Consider the following 18,143-nt stretch of genomic DNA (forward strand, 5'->3'; position numbering starts at 1 on the left):
CTGCTTTCCTATCTAGATGGTTCTCTTTTACACTGACCTAGGGATTTCCTGGTGGGATTCAAGGAACCATGGAATGAAAGATGGTAGCAGGCTGGGAGGCAGCCATGTTTGCCCTGTGTGGTCAGTCAGCTCGGGTGAATGGGCTAAAGTTTCCATAGCTCTTGCACTGGTGGGCTGGGGGAGCTGCCAGGCCTCCTGAGTTCAACACTCTGAAACAGCTCAGAGTGTGGCAGAGACTGTAATTAGGTGACTTTTGTTTTTGTTTTGCTTTAGAGGAAAATTCAGAACCTGTGACTCTTGTTCACAGGCACATGGCTGCACAGAGTGACTTCGAGTTCTTGGAAAATGTGGTCAACCCCATAAATCTCGAACAGTCATCACTGTAGGTCTGTAGTGAATGTTCTGAGGTTACGCAAAAACAAAGCAGAGGAGGCAGCTGGCCATGTGTACAGAGGACCTTTCTGTCCTAGAACTCTCCCAGACACACCTGGGAGGGAGGTGCTTAGCCTCAGACACACCTGTGGGGCTTTCTTGACCTCAGGCACACCTGTGTGTGTGTGGGGATTCTTTTCCTCAGGCACACCTGTGAGGGGTTTCTCACACCTGTGGGGGTTTCTTAGCCCCTGGCACACCTGTGGGGGTTTCTCACACCTGTGGGGGTTTCTTAGCCTCAGGCACACCTGTGGGGGTTTCTTAGCCTCAGGCACACCTGTGGGGGTTTCTTAGCCTCAGGCACACCTGTGGGGGTTTCTTAGCCCCTGGCACACCTGTGGGGTTTTCTTAGCCTCAGGCACACCTGTGAGGGTTTCTTAGCCTCAGACACTGTGAAGACTATGCTGAGTAGGTTGAGGTGGGAAGACACATGTTAAGGGCGGGCAGCACAGCCCTCTGGGTTCTGCACAAAAAGGAGCCAGTGAGCTCTGCTTCTGGATTGTGGGTACACTGTGACCAGCTGCCTCAATCTGCTCGGACTCTCTTACCACGCTGGGTTTTAATATCAAACTGTGAGTTAGAGTACATCCTTCCTCTCCTAAGTTGATATTTATTTATTTCAATATGTGTGGGTGTTCTGCCTGAATGTAGACATGTGTGCCTCTTGTGTGCCTGGTGCCCATGCAGGCTGGAAGAAGGCATCACTGTTACAAGTGCTGTGAGCAGCCATGAAGTCTCCCTGCAGGAGAGCTCTAACCGTTGAGCCATCTCTCCAGCCTCAACACTCAGTTGCTTTTCTTGGGATTTTATCACGGCAACAGGCAAAGCAACTAAGACAAGGTTGCCAGCTATACCAAGACAAGGCTATCACGATCAAATTTACAAAAATGAAACAGAGAGGATAGGGGATCTGCCTCAAGTTTTTTCAGCCAAGAAGGAAATGACAAGTCTGCTAGACTCTCCTAAATGAGAAACCTGTATTTTGTGTTTTGGTGAACTGATCAGGTTCCTGAGGGAGATGCAGGTTGCTGGAAGCTGAGGGAGAATTTTGTTCTGAGCCTGGCTGTCTCATCGGCTGATGAGAAACCTCCTCTCCTAAGAAGGGACATCACTTACCTCTGCTTGTCCCCATTTACAGTGAAGATACTGGCTTCCTGGTTCCTAGGTAGCACCACCTGTGTAACCCCCACAAAGCCAGTGCCAGCACTTGATAGATCCTGGTCAAACCTCCATGATGGCAGAAGGCCCTAGAGTCCTGGCCAGCTGTCCAGTCCTGTGGGCAGATGCCTGCCTTCGTGCCTCTCCTGTGGTGCTGGCTCTGTGTCTCTCCAGTGGTCTATGTGGATGAGGACCAGAGACCTCCCTCTGGAGTCTGCCTGCAGCAGAGCCTAGCTGGACCTGCCACTCATGGCACCCTAGGCCGAAAATCTCACGTTCCAGGCAGCTAACACCAGTGTATTTCTGACAAAGTTCTTTTCAGAAAAGCAAATTGAAACGCAAGGTCTGACAGCAACCAGGATTTTAAAAATTGCTATCTGATTTGTCACCATCGGAAATAATAGCTGGAGTTGTATATGAGTAGTTATTCAGGTGCTACTAAAACAGAGTGAGAAAGGGGTGTGTGTGTGTGTGTGTGTGTGTGTGTGTGTGTGGTGACCATTGGCGCATCCTACCGTGTCTCCCGGCTGTGGCCTCATCACAGACACTCGATCATACCCTTTTCTCAGCAGAACCCACAAGGCATCGAGTTTTCCCTGAAATAAAAGAAAAGCAAGATGATAACATATAAAACCGGTCTGGCAGACAGGCCCTGTAGATATAAAGAACTTTCCCCATCTTTCCCCCAGGCCTCTCCCATCATGTTAGAAGTACAGCTCTGGTGAATTGGCGAATGTGGATTAGGGTCTCCATCTCTAATGCAGGGGGTACACTCTAATAGCAGAGAACAGGCCTCCATGTGAAGTGTGCTTCGTACAGGGGGGTTGGGAAGATTCCACTGCATGAGTGTGTGTGGTGTCCTGGAGGACAGTGATGGGAAGATGGGGGGTGTCTGCAGAGCTCAGCCTCAATCCAGATCCTTTATGGTGGCAGCACTGAAGTCACTCTGGTGGGTCAAACTACACACCTGAAAAACTAGGCCCTTGAACACTGGCCAGCTGTCGTCTCAGCTCTGGTGGGTTAAATGTGATCTTGCCAAGTGCTAAGCTTCTCATCTCCTATTACAAAGAGCCTACCAAAGTCTTTGGAAATGTTCTGAAATGGGTTTAGCATCACTGGTGGACATAGTGGGTATTGTATTCAGCATAGTTCTCTGCCTGAGGCAATGCTAAGTGTCAGCTAACTGTTTCCTTGGAGTTTCTTGGAGGACAAGCCCTTACAGCTCATGATGTTAGGTGGGTGAATGGCTTCTCTTTATTTCCAGGAGGGAGGGGCTCTAAATATTGGGCTTGTAAATCAGCCCACCCATGTTGTCTTCTTTGCTAGACACTTGACCCCTGGACAAATGAGGAACAATGACTTGAGGCTGAAAGGAGAAAATTTGGCTATTGAAGAAAGGAACTACTTAGCAGAAACAGAAAGCTGCACACACAGCCAAGAGCTGCTTGCATATGCAGTCCCAGGAGAAAGTGAATGACACTCCTGGTGGAGACGGTGACCGCACAGAACCTAAGAAGAAACTCTTGTTGACCCAAGGAAGCTTTACCTGGGCTATCTTATCTCCAGCCTGCAGCACAGAGCTTTCTCAGCTCCCCAAGGCTTGCTCTTTTTAAAGTGTGGTGTGTGTGTGTGTGTGTGTGTGTGTGTGTGTGTGTGTGTGTGTGTGGTGTGTGTATGGTGTGTGGTATGTGTGTGTGTGGTGTGGTGTGTGGTATGTGTGTGTGTGGTGTGGTGTGTGTGTGTGTGTGTGTGTGTGTGTGTGTGTGTGCGCGTGCGCGAGCGCTGGGGAAATTCTACTTTTCAAGGTTGTTCTTGGAACCCAGCCTGACCTGTGTCAAGTGCTTCACCCAAGTGAGCTGCCGTCTCTAGCTTTTCTGGACAAGGCAAGACCATCCTATTTCATTTTCTCTTCAGCATTCTGAATTTTGACTGTCCCTCAGGTGAACCTGAAGCCCTCTGTTTATGACACAAGAAATGTGGATAACTGCCCTTGCCTGTTTCTGAGCCTGCATCGGGTGACTCCAAGGCAGGAATTGAAGGAAGCATCAGGGAAGAGGGTGGTCACAACTGGCTAAGGATAAAAGTTAGCTCTAGGGCCAGCGAAATGACTCAGCTGGTAATGGGGTTTGCCACACAAACTGGTGACTTGAGTTTGATCCCAAGAACCCACGTAAAGGTGGAGGGAGAGAACTGACTCCACAGAGTTCTCCTGACCTGCACTTGTAAGCTGTAGCTCATGCTCCTCTCCCTATCACGCTTGCACTCACAGACAATAATATATTTTAAAAATTAAGTGAAAAACAAAACCAAAACTCTTTATGGTCAGCCAAGTTCCCGACAAATGTTCTCAAAGCCCAGATTTTCTGAACACAGCAGAAACCTGTTGATTAAAGCTGAGGATCCCTTCCCTAAGGCCTGGTGTGTGTGTGTGTGTGGTGTGTGTGTGTGTGTGTATGTGTGTGTGTGTGTGTGTGTGTGTGTGTGTGTGTGTGTGCGCTGTCCCTGCCACATTGGGGTGCCCGTCAGGCACAGTCTGTATATAACATGTACTTTAGACTCTGCTCTTCCTTCCTTCCCCAGGCAAAATGCCAGCCGCTTCTGTGAAGCTATGACGAAGATTCCACCACAAACCCCAGAGTCCCAGCCAGGGTGTTAGCTGACATTTAAAAATAGCTCCTTCCATATGAAGTTGACACAGCTTGACTATAAAATGGGAGATTTACCAGCACCAGGCTCCCACACCACACCTCTCCTCTGCCTCAGACCGTAACTTAAATGCACGGAGAGGTGAAGGTCCACACGGCTTCCCCCCGTGTAGTGGTGGGACCTAGCGGATCCCCACGCAAAGCACCCTGAGCACCGCTGACTTCTTCTCTCATCTCAGTGCTCTTCGGAGCTACCTGTCTTAGCTGGTGGATTCAGCTCTGAGATGGAAACTTGAAGACAGCTCAATTTACAGCACTGCTCTGAACAGAAGTCTGTATTTCTGGGCTTCGAAATACATGGTAGTTTAATCCACAACCCCGTCGCTCACACACATTTGCAGGGAGCAGCCTGTCAGTCTTTCAAGGCAGGTCCTGTCTTGGCTCTTTAGCTGCCATTTCTCTCACTCCCTGATATGTGGAGAAGCTACTGGAAAAAGGGATGGGTAGTTTCTCTGAAGTCTGCAGTCAAGTTCTAGTTTTAATCCAGCTGGTGGCCATGTATTTGGGCATGACTTAACTTGTCTGCAGTGACCAGTTCTGTTTAATGAGAAGCACGGGGTGCCGTAAATCCAGGAAGCAAAAACCAAGCAAAGGAAAACGAAGCTAAACACCAGGGGAAATTCCCCCATCATGAGCCTGGAGCGTGGATGAGGGGAAGTGTGGTTGGTGTGGTCTGGGTCTGAATATAGCATGGGGTATGATGTGGGGACAAGAGGAGGAGCCCACGGTAACCCTTTCCCCTCAGCTCCTGCAGGGCTGCTTATCAAGCTTGCCCACCTGCTTCTCAGCTCTCGGGAAAGAAGGAGAATGGCGGCTCTATTACAACCCATTGCACCATGAAGATGATTCCAGCCACTTTTGCTGGAGGGCTCGACATGGACCCAGGATGTGCTCAAGTTTTGTGCTAGGGGCAGGGTTCTTCCAGTTCACAGTGGGGATGGAAGGCACACGCAGCATGGACTGGTCATTTTCCAGGAGCCTCCTGTCCTGCCCGACTGTCTGCATTTCTTTGCATAATGCCTCTGCACCAGCTAGCTTCCCTTGGCTCACAGGGCAACTAGAAGGACATGAGAGTGAGGTGAGGCTGAACCGAGGCATTTGTCCCTTCTGTCCCCTTCTGACTTCCCCTCTGGTGACTGTATTCCTAATAGGGTGGCCTCACTGAGGGGCCTCTGACAAACACCAAGAGAGGGTACCGTGTGGGACTTAGGTCTACATACACCTTCTAGACGGGGCCAAAGAACAAAGACTGGAGGCCTCAGTAAGAGGCGAAACTGAGGAGGGTGTGTAAGAACTTATATAACCAGTTAAGAATGTCAGAACCACAGTCTCTGGGAGCTCATATGTGTGCCAGACACAACAGGTCTGATACACGTGAACTCACAGCACTTGTGACAGCACACACAGAACATGCACAAGTTCAAGGCAGATGATAGCCCATCCATCATGGAGAAGGGGAAGTCCCATCCCTAACCAAGGAGCTATCTGTCGCTGATACATGCTGGGAGAAGGAAAACCTGAAATTTTCTACAATGGAGTACGTCTGGGTCTATCAGTCATACGTCATATGCCAAGGCCCAAGAAGGTCCAGGAGTAATTGGCCAGCACAAAACACACTGAATGATTTTTGGTGTGTTTTTTTGCTTTGTTTTGGTAATTTTTTTTGTCTTATTGGAGAGAGAGAGAGAGAGAGAGAGAGAGAGAGAGAGAGAGAGAGAGAGAGAGAATGAATGAAGTTGGGGAGAGGAAAGAGAAAGAATTATGACCAAAATATATCTTTTAATATTAAAAAAAAAAACAAATGTCAGAGTCATCTTTTGCTCCTGGGCCATGAGGAAACAGGTGGTGAGGTGGATGAAGGATGCTGATCTCTGCCCCTTTCCACAGCTCATGATGGCCTCCCTCACAACACACACACTGGGCCCCTATAGGCCTCCGGGTAATAATCCTTTTATTGCTCTTCTCTGGTGTGACTGAGGGGCCTCTGAGCCTAGCTTACTTTCTGATAGCTTTACCATTTGCAGTGCGCCTCCTGTGTTGGTGCAGAACTATGACAAACATCCAGAGAGGGTGCCATGTGGGACTTAGTATTTTATGAGGTCCCTTTAATTCCCTCAGGCATCTTAGCTAGAAAAGGCTCAGCATGAGATGTGGGCTTTACACACGTGAGGGCTGGAGCACTAGTGGAACATCTTCCCGGGATTTCTCAGGTCCTTTCTGCACTTCTGCCCCCCTTCATGAACTGTGCCATCAATGACCTCTTCCTGGGCAGAGCATGCCACTGTGTGGCCTAACGGGTTTGGGCCTTGGAAGTGGTTTCTCAGCACACCTCATGCTTTGGCTCTTCAGCGGGAGCTGGTGGAGCACCTCTGTGCTAGGCTCCATGCTATTTAGTGGGGCTTCAAGGGATAATCGGTGCCTGCAAGGGGTGAAGTCCAGTGAGAAGGCTCATAAACCAGAGAGAATCTTCTTAACTGCGACCTGCCCATCTCTAACCTAGCGCTGGGCACGTAGCTGCTCCACCAGCTAGGAGGACCCTGCAAGCTTGCCTATGACCTCAATCAGAGTCGTGACCAGTGAGAGCCGCCAGTCTCACGGGCTTCCTCCACCTGTCCTGTGAGGTGACTCCAGGACTTGGACTCCAACTCACTTAACATCAACGTGCTGGGTGGTAAAAATGTCACATCAGGGCTGATGTGAAAGCTAACCTGGGCTTTCTTGCTGAAGTTCCTGACACATCCCAGCCAAGCTCTTCGCTCATTTCAATAACCTAGGTGACCAGTTCCTATCCTCTGGGATCCAGCCCTGTGTCTGGCAACACTGACTGTGACCTCCTGGGCTTCTTAAAACCCAGAGGCTGGGCCTGACACTGGAGGTTCTGATAGAGCCAGTCTTGGACGTTCTCAGTGTATGTTTCTAACAAGTTCCTGGGTGAGGCTAATGCTGCTGGTTTGGGGACCACACTGAGGAAAGACTAAGGAAGTCGGGAGCCAGGATCACGGTATGACGGCACATGCCTGTAATCCTAGTACTGTGGGGGCCAAGGCAGAAAGACCATGAGTTCCAGGACAGCCCGTGTAACTTTCCTCTTTCTCAAAGGGGAAGGGGCAGGGACAGCAGCAGCAGCCAGAAGTCTGTGGGACAGTAGAAGAGTGTTGGACGCAAAGCTTAGGTGTGGGGTCTTAAGGCATGGCAGGTGGAGTGGGGTTTTGAGCGGGCAGAGGAAATGGACAAGACTTGAGGACATCTTGGAGGTGAGACTTAGCCTCTAAGCCTGGAATCTTCATTCTGATGTTCTCTCCTCACCATTACTTGGCTTATATAGGGCAGAGAAGCCCCACCATTCAGTACCTGTGCTCGGCACAGTAGGGATTTGTCAAGACTCACAGAGAGGATGCGGATTCCAGGAAGGGGCTGGCAATAGTTTTAGATTTCTAAATGTATTTGTCCATAACCTGATTCATCTAGCAAAATCCAGTCTGAAGCCACCAGTTAAGAAAGGAACAAGCACGTCCTTCCAACCTTGAAGGTTCCAGAAATGAAAATTCAGCTACAACCGAGGATGCGGTGTTAGTCACAAAGTGGATTCCTGAAAACGGCCCGACAGGAAAATCCCCCGTCTTCTCATCTCTGAGGATCCTCCTGGCTCCTTCCTGTCTGCACTTGTCTGCACGCTACCGCACGTTCCTCACTGGAGAAGAATTAGCAACAGCAGCCCGTCCCCCACCAGCTGTGCTGCGCCCACAGCTCAGAGTTCAATCCTTCGCCCCAGGGAAGCTTAGTCTAAAAAAAGAATCTCTCGGCTTTAAACACAGCAAACCCCAGTGGAAACTGCACTGACGTTCCCGTGAGCCTGAGCTCATTCAGCTGAGAAACAGCAGCTACCAATCTAGTTTAATTCTACCTACAAGTGCATGCATGTGCGTGTGCAGGCCAGGGGTTGACTGGGGGTGTTGTCCTCAGTTGCTCTTGCTTTATTTTTGAGATACAGTCAGTCAGTTTCTCTCTGAACCCAGAGCATACCTGTTTGGCTAGACTCCCTGTCCAGTGAGCTTGGGTGAGCTCCAGGGAATCTTTGTTTACGCAGCAATCACTTTACAGACTCAACCATCTTCCCAGCCCTGGCGTTTATTTTGATCTTTATAAGTGCTGTTCTAAAGCTAAGAAATATTCTGAGATGGATAAAAACTGCCATGTAGCTCCCAGAAGAAGGGCATGGCTGTAGGAATGTGTGTGGGCAGGAAAGGGAACCGATTAATTCTCACACTTTTACTAGAGGCTCAGGAGTGGGTCCAGTTGGGACCTTTGGTTGCAAAGCTCTGCAGGAGCTGGGGTGGGTTACGTCTAGAGTCTTCTGCAACGTGTTTCCAGGGTTCTGATGGCTGTCATGGTGCAGGTGCAGAGGGACACTGTCTAGAGCAGAGTGCTGACCCCCCACACGAATTCAAAGCCATGCGCGCCCATGATGACATGATAAGAGACCCTTCGGAGCATTGATCACCTCCTGTGGCTTTAACTTCCCAAGGGGCCAGAGTAGATCAGGGCTTGGAGCTGAGGCAGGGGAAGAGAGATGGCAGAGAAGAAAGAAGATTGGTTCACAGCTGGGCAGAGGGAGGGCAGGAGGGTTTCTGGGTAGAGACACACCTTGATGGGGGAGTACCACTTCCGGGGGGACGAAGGCCGGCGCATGTTGTTGTTGAGGTTCCGAGGTTCCGGGAACTCATACTCCTGCTCAGGCATCTTGACTCTTGCGTTCTTTGCCTTTTCTAGCTTCGCCCCTTCTTCTGTGGAGCCCTTTTCTCCCCAGCGAACCTAAGGTTAAGTGAAATTCCACAGAACAAAGTTACAAGGCTGCACGGTGTGCCCACTGAGGACAGGGTCTGAGGCATACGCCACTGGGGCCTCTGTTCCTAAAGGACCATGAGCCAGAGAAGTTGAGTGTGTGGAAAAAGGGAAAGCAGGGAGCAGGAGAGGTGAGAGGGGTTGGGAAGCCACGGGCTGGGAGAACGAGAGGGAGAACTGGCTAGGTGGGACACAGAAGTGGGGCTTTAGTCCAATGGAAAAGAAACCCTGGGGGTTTGGCAGATGGTCTCCTCCTACTCACGAGGCCCAGGATGCAGGCATGCAATTAAAAAGACGCACCCTTCCACCTCCCCATCTTTGCATATCATAAGCCACACCTCCCCTAACCTCAAGCATGGACCACTAGCATTTGTTCAGGGTTTCCATCCTCAGGTAACTGGCACACAGGGAGTTGTGTGATAGTGGACCTCCTACCTCCATTCTTTTAATGCCTCCAACACCTCGTCCACCGTAGTAAGAGGCGTCTACCGTGGGCCATTTCTTCTTTGGCAAACCATCATCGTCTTCTTCCTGCCAAGAGAGAGTGACACATAAAGACAGGCCCTTAGGTTGTGTGTGTCCATTCTGGCGAGGTGGACAGGAGCAAGCTGGTACAGTCAAATGACACAGTTTCAGATCACGTGGTCAAGTCCTCATGCTCACTTGATGCTGGTGCTCACACAGCCTCTCTAAGTATGCTGTCCTGATCCATGAAGTGGGGATTAAACAGTCAGTGGACAGCCCTGCGGAGCAGGTCCTATCCTGCAAGGCAGGGTGCTATCTGAATGTGCCACTGAACTTGGGACCTGAGGAGTACAGTCCCTAATGTAACCAGGTTATGAGATGGTACTTGACAAGAGGTGATGGGGTCTGAGGGCCACGGCCTCACAAAGTGCATTATTGAGGACTGGTCTTGTCCTAAGTGAGCAGCGGCAGTGGAACTGTGGATTGGTTGCTCTCCTTGGCTAAACTTTGTCCTTCTGCTTCTGCCCTGGACGATGCGTGAGAAGGCCCCACTAGATGCAGACCCCTGGCCCTTGGACTTCCCAGAATGACATCTCCAGAAGTTTAAGAAATTAGTTTTTTTTTCCCTTATAAACCTTCCAGCCTTGGGTATTGTGCTACAGAAGGTCAGCATCAGGAAGAGTTTATGAGTTTCTTCCTTTGGTAATTACAGGAGTACAAACATTGGACACCAACTACTTCAGCTGTTTTGTGATGCATTCGTGGCTGTCACACTCAGAGCAGTGGAGGTAACACTCTGATATGATGCCTTGATGCCCCATCTGGTGGGTGACCCCACCCCTTAGCATAAGAACCTAATTCACATCTCCCCACCCCCTTTCCCCAAATTTGAAAACACTCTGACTGCTTATGTATATTAGCACAAACATCTAATCTTTATCCTTGGCCTCCCAGCACAAGTTCAGGCACCCTTCTCTCTACTTCTCCACTCTCATGTGTGTGGGGCCCTGGGAAAGGAAGGTAGGCCATAAAGAGACAGGTACTGCCCTTGCCTCCAGTGTAGATTCACAACAGGAAAAGCTTAGACATTTGCTCAGCTCTACCAAGCTTCATGTTAGTCCCTGACCTGAGCTTCCCCTCCGAACTCAAACACCAGCCACAAAAGTCAACACTAAGCCCAAGGTCTGAGCGAAGGGAGAGCCAGCATTCCCCTGCAGTAAGCAGGACTCTGTTTATGCACCAAAGCCTGTAGAGTTGCGCAATCCCAGGGAGCGCCCGAGGATCTTTGATGTGTTTTTTTTTTTTTTTTTTTCCACTTGGCCAAAAGTTGAAGGAGTAAACTCATAGGGCTCAGCACACTCTGACAGCCAAGAGTTTGGGAGAGTGCAGTTCTACATTTAGTTAAAGAAAAGAGGCTTCTGGAAGGTATCTCCCCGCCCTACCCTGAGTCACCTTCAGAGATGTATCCAGGAAGGGGAATCTCCAGCACGGATTTTTATCTTTTTTGGTAAAGAAACTTTGGTGACCTCCACAGTTCCTGGAGATAAGGATTAGCTGAGCTAAACTGTTTCTCAGCGTCAAGTAGCAAGGCCTTGTGGGAAATCAGCAGGGCCGAGCTGATTGGGCTGGGCCACTACAATCTGTGAGGGTGCCCGCAGGAGATGGCCAGGGTGGGATGGCCTTGTGGGAGAGCCTGCTATATCCACAGCCTCGCAGAGCTGCGCCCCAGTCTCTTAATTAGGTCAAACCCTCAAGAGGAAAGCCTTGTGGGGGAGGTGGGGGAGTGGAGGCACAGAAGGCATCCGGCAAATCCAGAGGACGAAATGACACAGAAGGACAGAGAGCTGTCAGCAGTGTGCGAAGGTGCTCAGCTGGGGCTGGAGTCTGGTTTCCCACCAGGGGAAGTCGTGTTTAAATCTCAAAGGCTGACATTTGGACAACCTTGTGGGCAATGCCCCAGGTGGCAGAGGCCCACTGTGACGCATTTGTCTTCAGGATGACCAAGCTGAGCCCTCCCAGGAAGCCTGAGATCGCCTGCTGTTGTTACTGTCCCAGTGCTGCCCGTATTACAGCTCCATGTAGTCCATGTGCCGGGGGAACCCCACCCCGTGTTTGCTACCCATTTTTCCAGACATTTCATTAGTTCCCTATCCTATGTGGAGCCCCGGTTCCCCCAGAGAATTTAGCCTTCTTTCTCAGAGCTTCTTACGTCCACCTCTATCGACTCAATAAATATTTAATTAGTTATTAAGCAAAACTGTGGGCAGAAGGAATGAGGTTTCAGATCCTGGGCCTCCCTAACTCCAGCACATACGCAGTGCATGGGTAGAATCTACTGGTTCAGGGTGAAGGATGGCCCTGGTCTGGATATGAGCTGACCCTCAAAGCTTTGTGCTGCTCTCCCTTCCTGAGGTTGGGAGAACCGGGTGAACAGCTTGGATGGAGGGGAACCTCACCCCTTGCTTGCTGTGAAGACCAGAGGGAGAAGATGCTAGAAGCAGAGCCCAGCCCATGCTTCCCAACTAACTTTAAGTATTATGGAACCCCAGACATCTTGAACACAGATGATAAACCCGGTGTGACCCCAAGTAAGGGCCACTCGAGTGTCCTTTCCTTCAATACCCCCCAACCCGCATCCCCATCTCCCCAGCCACTGTGGTGTAGCCCCCATGGCAGCACAGTGTTAGAGGCAGCCAGAGAGGCAGCTGTTCATATTTACAGAGGAGTCAGCTCTGTGGGTCTGATGACATAAAGGAAGCAGAAGCGCCCAGGCTGGAGGGCTGAGTAGGTGGACCCCACCGCAATGCCTCTTCTGGCCTTTGGGATAAGCTACAGGGGCTCTCTGTAAATGGAGGTAAATTCATAGGTAGGCCTGAACAGCTGGGCAAGACTTCTGTTTGCAAATCAACTGCTTAAGGTTTAAATTTTCCCCTTTTCTGAGTTGCATGCCACAGCATGGTCTCCTCTGTCTCCACAGTGATGAAGGCCAACACGTGACTCTCCTGCGTTCTTCAGTGACCAATGGTGCATTCATTTCCTCAGGAGTTCTTCCTTCAAAAAGGTACTGAAAAGTCCAGTACTGAATTCTAGTCTGTGCCGGAACTTGTTTTGGGTGTGCATGTTTGAGAGAACACAGTCTGTATGATGCCATTATGGAGAAGGCTCCTGGTAAGCTATACCACTTTTCATAGCATGGTTTTCCTAACACTCTCACATAGCAATAAACCGGGAAATGTGTTCACCATTGACAGTCCCATGCTGTTCAGAGGAGTTTGCCCACCATTGAATCTTTAGGATGGGAGGCCTACGGGGGGGGTGGAGTTAGGTCATTTGGGATGTCCCCGTGGAGGACTATTGTGCCCCTGATCCCTCCCTGTCACTCTGCTTCCTGGCCACATCCTTTGCCAGGAGCTCCCAGTGTGATGTGGTGTCAACACTGCCGCAGAGAGCTGTGTAACTACAGCCTGTAACTGACACTAACCAAACTTCTCTTCTTGTCTAGGTCGTCTGTCTCAGGGGTCGTGCATCACAGGGATGGAGACTCTCACACCTGTCTTAGACTTTATCATGCCTCATTTTTTCACTTATAAAATGGAGTTACAGCAGTGGGGCTTTATTCTGAGGCTGTTGAATGACTAAACGAAACAGTACAGAATGGTTATTTTGTTACTTTCTGCTTACAGTTGTCTGGATAGCCCTAATGGTCTAGCAAATATTCTCTCTAGCAAACCCACTTGTAGATTTGAATGGACTCAGATACAATATATCCTTGGAGCCTCTTCCTTTTTCTTGGACTAGGGCCAACCTCAGGATGCCTATCACAGCACACACCAGTGCGTTTTCTGGAGTTGTTCAATGAGTAAAAAAATAAATAAATAAAAGGTAAAAAGACAATTATTCTCTTCTCTCTCTCTCTCTCTCTCTCTCTCTCTCTCTCTCTCTCTCTGTGTGTGTGTGTGTGTGTGTGTGTGTGTGTGTGTGTGTGTGTGTAGGGGTCTGACCTATACAGGTCAGAGGATAATTTTGTGGAGTCACTTTTCCTTCCTGATCTGGGTTGCCCTTCCAGTGTGGCGGGGTCTTTGAGAACCTGCATGAAAGGCGGGTGGGAAAGGAAGAGAGCATGCATTCCTGGCCTTGGCTCATGTTTACTCGGTTAGACTGGAGTATAATTTAACCAAGCACATTGTTCCATAGATGCTCTGTGGTGGTGCCATCAGACCTACTTTGTCAAGGGAAAGTATGGTCCCCACACTCAAAGACGCTGATCTGTTAGAGAGACAGTGCTCACTGGGCTAGGAAGGGACCCCTGACCCAGGTTCATCCGTGCCATTGGCTGACTGTGACCTGTGATTTCTGATCTATGATCTGGAGTGAAGGGATGCATTAGGCTAAGGACCTTCCTCTGCCTGAGGTTGTAGTTACTGGGGGCAGAAACTGAAATGAAGGCCCAGGACATGCGGTCTGCTGAGGTCAGAGCAGAAGGAATCTGCAGACTACAGTTATGGGATCATTAAGGGGGCTGGTGAGGAGAGAGTAGAGGGGTGTAGAGTCCTGGAGAGAGAGGCTAGAGTAGGGGTGCATGCCTGGGGCTGCTTGCCTTCTGGCGGTTTATCAACCACAACTCTCCCTGGGTCCACCCATCTCTGTCTAAACACTCAATAGTGATATGAAGTCAAACCCTCTCTGCTGTACACATGATCAAGGTGAACATGAGTTCCTGAGACCTTCATTGTTGAATAACAGTGCATCTTAAGGGAGACTGGTTGTCATGGATTGAAAGGCTTGACTAACTCAACTGCAGTCGTGGAGGTGATTATACTCAGAGGAGCCTCCAAACAGAGGGCACTGCTAACGCACTCTCCAGAAACTGCCAACTCTTTGGGACAAAGATAGTGAAGATTTAGCCTTACTCTGGTGGCAGTGGGCAGACCTACCCCCAGTGTCCCTCTTAGGTGTCACCCCGAGCTTCCTTCTGCTGAGATTTCCAGAGCTCAGGTGACTTTTCTTTGTACTCACTTTGCAATTTCACTTCCAGTGACAGAAGATTCCAGAAAGTCATGCCTCCTTGAACTCTGCATTCTGTATTTCCTACTAAAGAGGATTCTACATGAAGGAGAAGTGCTACTCAGAGTCAGTAAGCTGCCTTCATTCTAACTTTAGCTATTCACACAGTGACGCACCTCTGTGCCAGCGGCTACTTTTAGGTCAGCTTGACACACGCTAGAGTCATCAGAGAGGAGGGAGGCTCCATGGAGAAAGCGCCTCTTATAAGATTGGGCTGTAGGTGGGGCTGGGGATTTAGCTCAGTGGTAGAGCGCTTACCTAGGAAGCGCAAGGCCCTGAGTTCGGTCCCCAGCTTCAAAAAAAAGAACCAAAAAAAAAAAAAAAAAAAAAAAAAGATTGGGCTGTAGGCAAGCCTGCGGGGCATTTTCTTAACTCGTGGTTGATGTGGGAGGACGCAGTCCATTGTGGGTGGTGCCACCTCTGGGCTGGTGGTCCTGGAATGCCACTAGAAGGCAGGATGAGCAAGTCAGTAAGCAGTACTCTGCATCAGCTCCTGCCTGCAGCTTCCTGCCCTCACTGTTTTTGATGACGGACTGTTAGAGGAAACTGTGAGGAAAATAAACCCTTTCCTCCACAGGCTGCTTTGGACATAGTGTTTTATCACAGCAGTAGCGATCCCAGCAGGGACAGCCTCCCTCAGGATGCGATGGTTGCAGATCTTATGAAGGTCAGTTAATATTTAGCTTGTCTATATATACACCAGGCAGAGGGGCTGCCCTCAAAGGGTGCTCTCCGCCCCCTACCCCTCACCATGTTGTCACGGTCTTTCTACGTAGCCCAGGCTGACTTCAAGCTTGAGCTTCTCCTGCTTCGGCCTCCCCGGGGCTGGGATCACTAGCATGCACCATTACTTGTAGCTCGTGGTAAGATTAACTAGACAGTTCCTAACCTCTGAGTATCCAATGGTCTTAAGCTTTGATGCAGAGGGAGGATTTGATGCAATGCCCAGAGGTCACCAAGAAGGAGAAAGGAGGCTTCGACTTGACAGGGGGACTTTTAGGGCACTCTTTGCAGACAGTGCACATGAGCTGTGCTCCAGGCCTCTGTGGGGTCTGTACACGGGGCCGGATCGGAGAAGGTGGAACAGATTCCAGCTGTGATTTGCAAAGCATCGTATAAAATACTTCATATGTTCTAAGTTACGTTATTTCTCTCTGTGGGATTTCTCTCTTTTCTTCCTGCCAGAGCACATTAGGAGGGGACTAGGGCCCCAAGGAGCCCGGGAGCTAACACACATGTTGAAGTAATCTTCCTGGCAGTAGGAAGTTGCCTCCCACAAGCCTTCAGGTCCCAAATGTCCACAGTCTTCATTCCATTTCAGTCATAGTTCAGCCTCCATACACATATCAAAGGAAGCTGAAAGCCTCAGTTTCTTCCTTTCCCTTGCTTTTATCCGTTCTTTCTTGTTTTATCTGTTCTTTCCTGTTTGGGCTCTAGCCTCGCATCCAAGCCATATCTGTGTACCTATGGTGTCTGTGGACTCTTGTGCAAGATGCTACATGGAGAGGACATCGGACGCTACAGTACCCCAGTACCCGCATCTCCAGAGTATTACCTTCTAAAGGTTGGTGCAGAGCTAGCACCCGGAAGAGTCACTGTGAACAATGCTGGGGGTGGCGGCCATGTTCACCCCAGAGCTGACAGAGGGGCTCTGTCGTGGAGCTACACTCTCTGCTTTGGGATTCTAAGAGAGAGCTACACACAACACAGGGACACTCAGAACCGTGGGACCAGCCATGGCTCCTGTTCCTGGAGGGTTGAGGATAGACTCAACATGGAGAGAGTGAGAGAGTTTTTTTCCCTCCCTTCTCTCTGCACAGCAATGTGATTTTCTACTTTGATTTCTGGGCAGAGAGTTAACATTCCTGCAAAGATGTGCTTTAATTGATTACCGCTATTAAGTCCCTTGGGGTTCACGCAGTGTTCAGCACATGAGAAACTCGTGGAATTTTAAACTTAATCATCCTTCTCTGTATGGTGGCTGAGCTGGGACAAGGCTGAGCACTGTTGTCTGAGGTGCATACAAAGAGACTTTAGAGAACTGGAATCATCAACAGATCTTGTGGTCCTACTAAGTTTTCAGACTGAGGACATCTACAGTGGCAGGTGTTACTTCTAAGGGTCCCAGCTGCCCTAAATCAAAAGCCATTTGCTGGGAACTCCTACCCGGTAATCAGCTGCTAACCCCTCAGCTAGTTAGGTAGAGCCGCCCTGCACCACAGCGGCTTCCTGGCCCACTCAGCGGAAGAGTCTGAGAGTTTGCCTGTAGACGGTGAGGATTTGAGAGCGAGGCCAGGAATATCAGCATATCCAGAGTGGGTATGAATCCACTGGCAGGTTTTACACCATACTGTTTTAAATTAGAGGAAAGTGGATCCCTGGCACAGTCTTAGAAGCAGTGATTGTCCGCAGAGTGTGGCAAATTCGCCACGTCCTATACATGGGAAGCTCATCTGCATCGAGACAAGAATCCTAAAAGGTTTCTGGGGAGAAATTAGACCCTTACAACCGCAAATGATTGTAGTGATAAGGGCATTTACTCTGAGTGTGATGATACATATTTGTGATTCTGTCACTAGGCAGGTTCAGGCAGGAGAGACCCGTGTTAAGAGCCAGCCTGTGCCTCAGGAGGCCCAGTGCCAAGGGGGCCAGTCTGGGATGCGGCTCAGGTGGAGAGCTTGGGTAACACGTGTGACATCCTGGGTGCCAGCACATCAAAAAGTCAATAACCAAAACTTATCGCCTCCAAAGCTCCCAGAAAATCTTTCAAAATCCTCGAAAGGGAAACAAACAGAAACAGCAGACAAACGTACGCATTTTGAAACTGGTCTTTGTGGAAAGAAATCGGCTGAGCTCTGGCTGCCAGAGTTGCTCAGTTCTTGCTCACCCTAGCTAAGGAAAGGTCCAAAGGCTCCCCCTTCTCACTCAGCAGGGGCCCAGCCCTGCTTAGCAAGGGGCTAAATACCCAGCCACCTAAATAACCAGCCACCGCCACCACCCCACTCTGCCACCTTCCCACGTGATGCACCCAGCTTTGGGCACTTACCTCACTCTCCTCAACCGGGGGTGGAGGGACCTCCTTAATGATCTGTAAATGAAAAGAACAGGTCAGTGGGAGTCGCTAGCCTCCTGCTTCCTAAAATGTCTGCCATGTCTATAATCCCATAGGAACAGCCCAAAGCATGGGGACTTAGTCTATGGCTGGACATAGTAGCCCAGTGAGAGCAGGGCCTGGGTGTTATTGGGTGCTGTAGTCTCGTGTAGAGAAACCTGTTCCACAGCTGGTTTGTCTCACCAGGGTGGCGATTCTCATTAATTTGTTCACCTGGTCACTCTCGTAGGAAGCCACTCCCCTCCTCCACCCAATGATCTGCACATTAACAAAGACCAGTGACGCGCACACACACACACACACGCACGCACGCGCGCACACACACACACACACACACACGCACGCACGCGCGCGCGCACACACAC

The 18,143-nt window shown here is 49.9% G+C and overlaps 1 protein-coding gene across 1 annotated transcript in view; it reads right to left on the reverse strand.

Moving 5' to 3' along the window:
• Antxr1 (ANTXR cell adhesion molecule 1) overlaps positions 1 to 18,143 on the reverse strand; it is a 185,892-nt gene that overhangs the window by 42,657 nt on the left and 125,092 nt on the right. Inside the window, 4 exon segments of the mRNA NM_001044249.2 lie at positions 2,106 to 2,186; positions 8,940 to 9,107; positions 9,573 to 9,668; positions 17,713 to 17,754. Coding sequence (NP_001037714.1) covers positions 2,106 to 2,186; positions 8,940 to 9,107; positions 9,573 to 9,668; positions 17,713 to 17,754 — 387 coding nt within the window.

This window comes from Rattus norvegicus, chromosome 4 (assembly GCF_021556685.1).
Source record: "Rattus norvegicus strain SHRSP/BbbUtx chromosome 4, alternate assembly SHRSP_T2T, whole genome shotgun sequence".
NCBI lineage: Eukaryota > Metazoa > Chordata > Mammalia > Rodentia > Muridae > Rattus > Rattus norvegicus.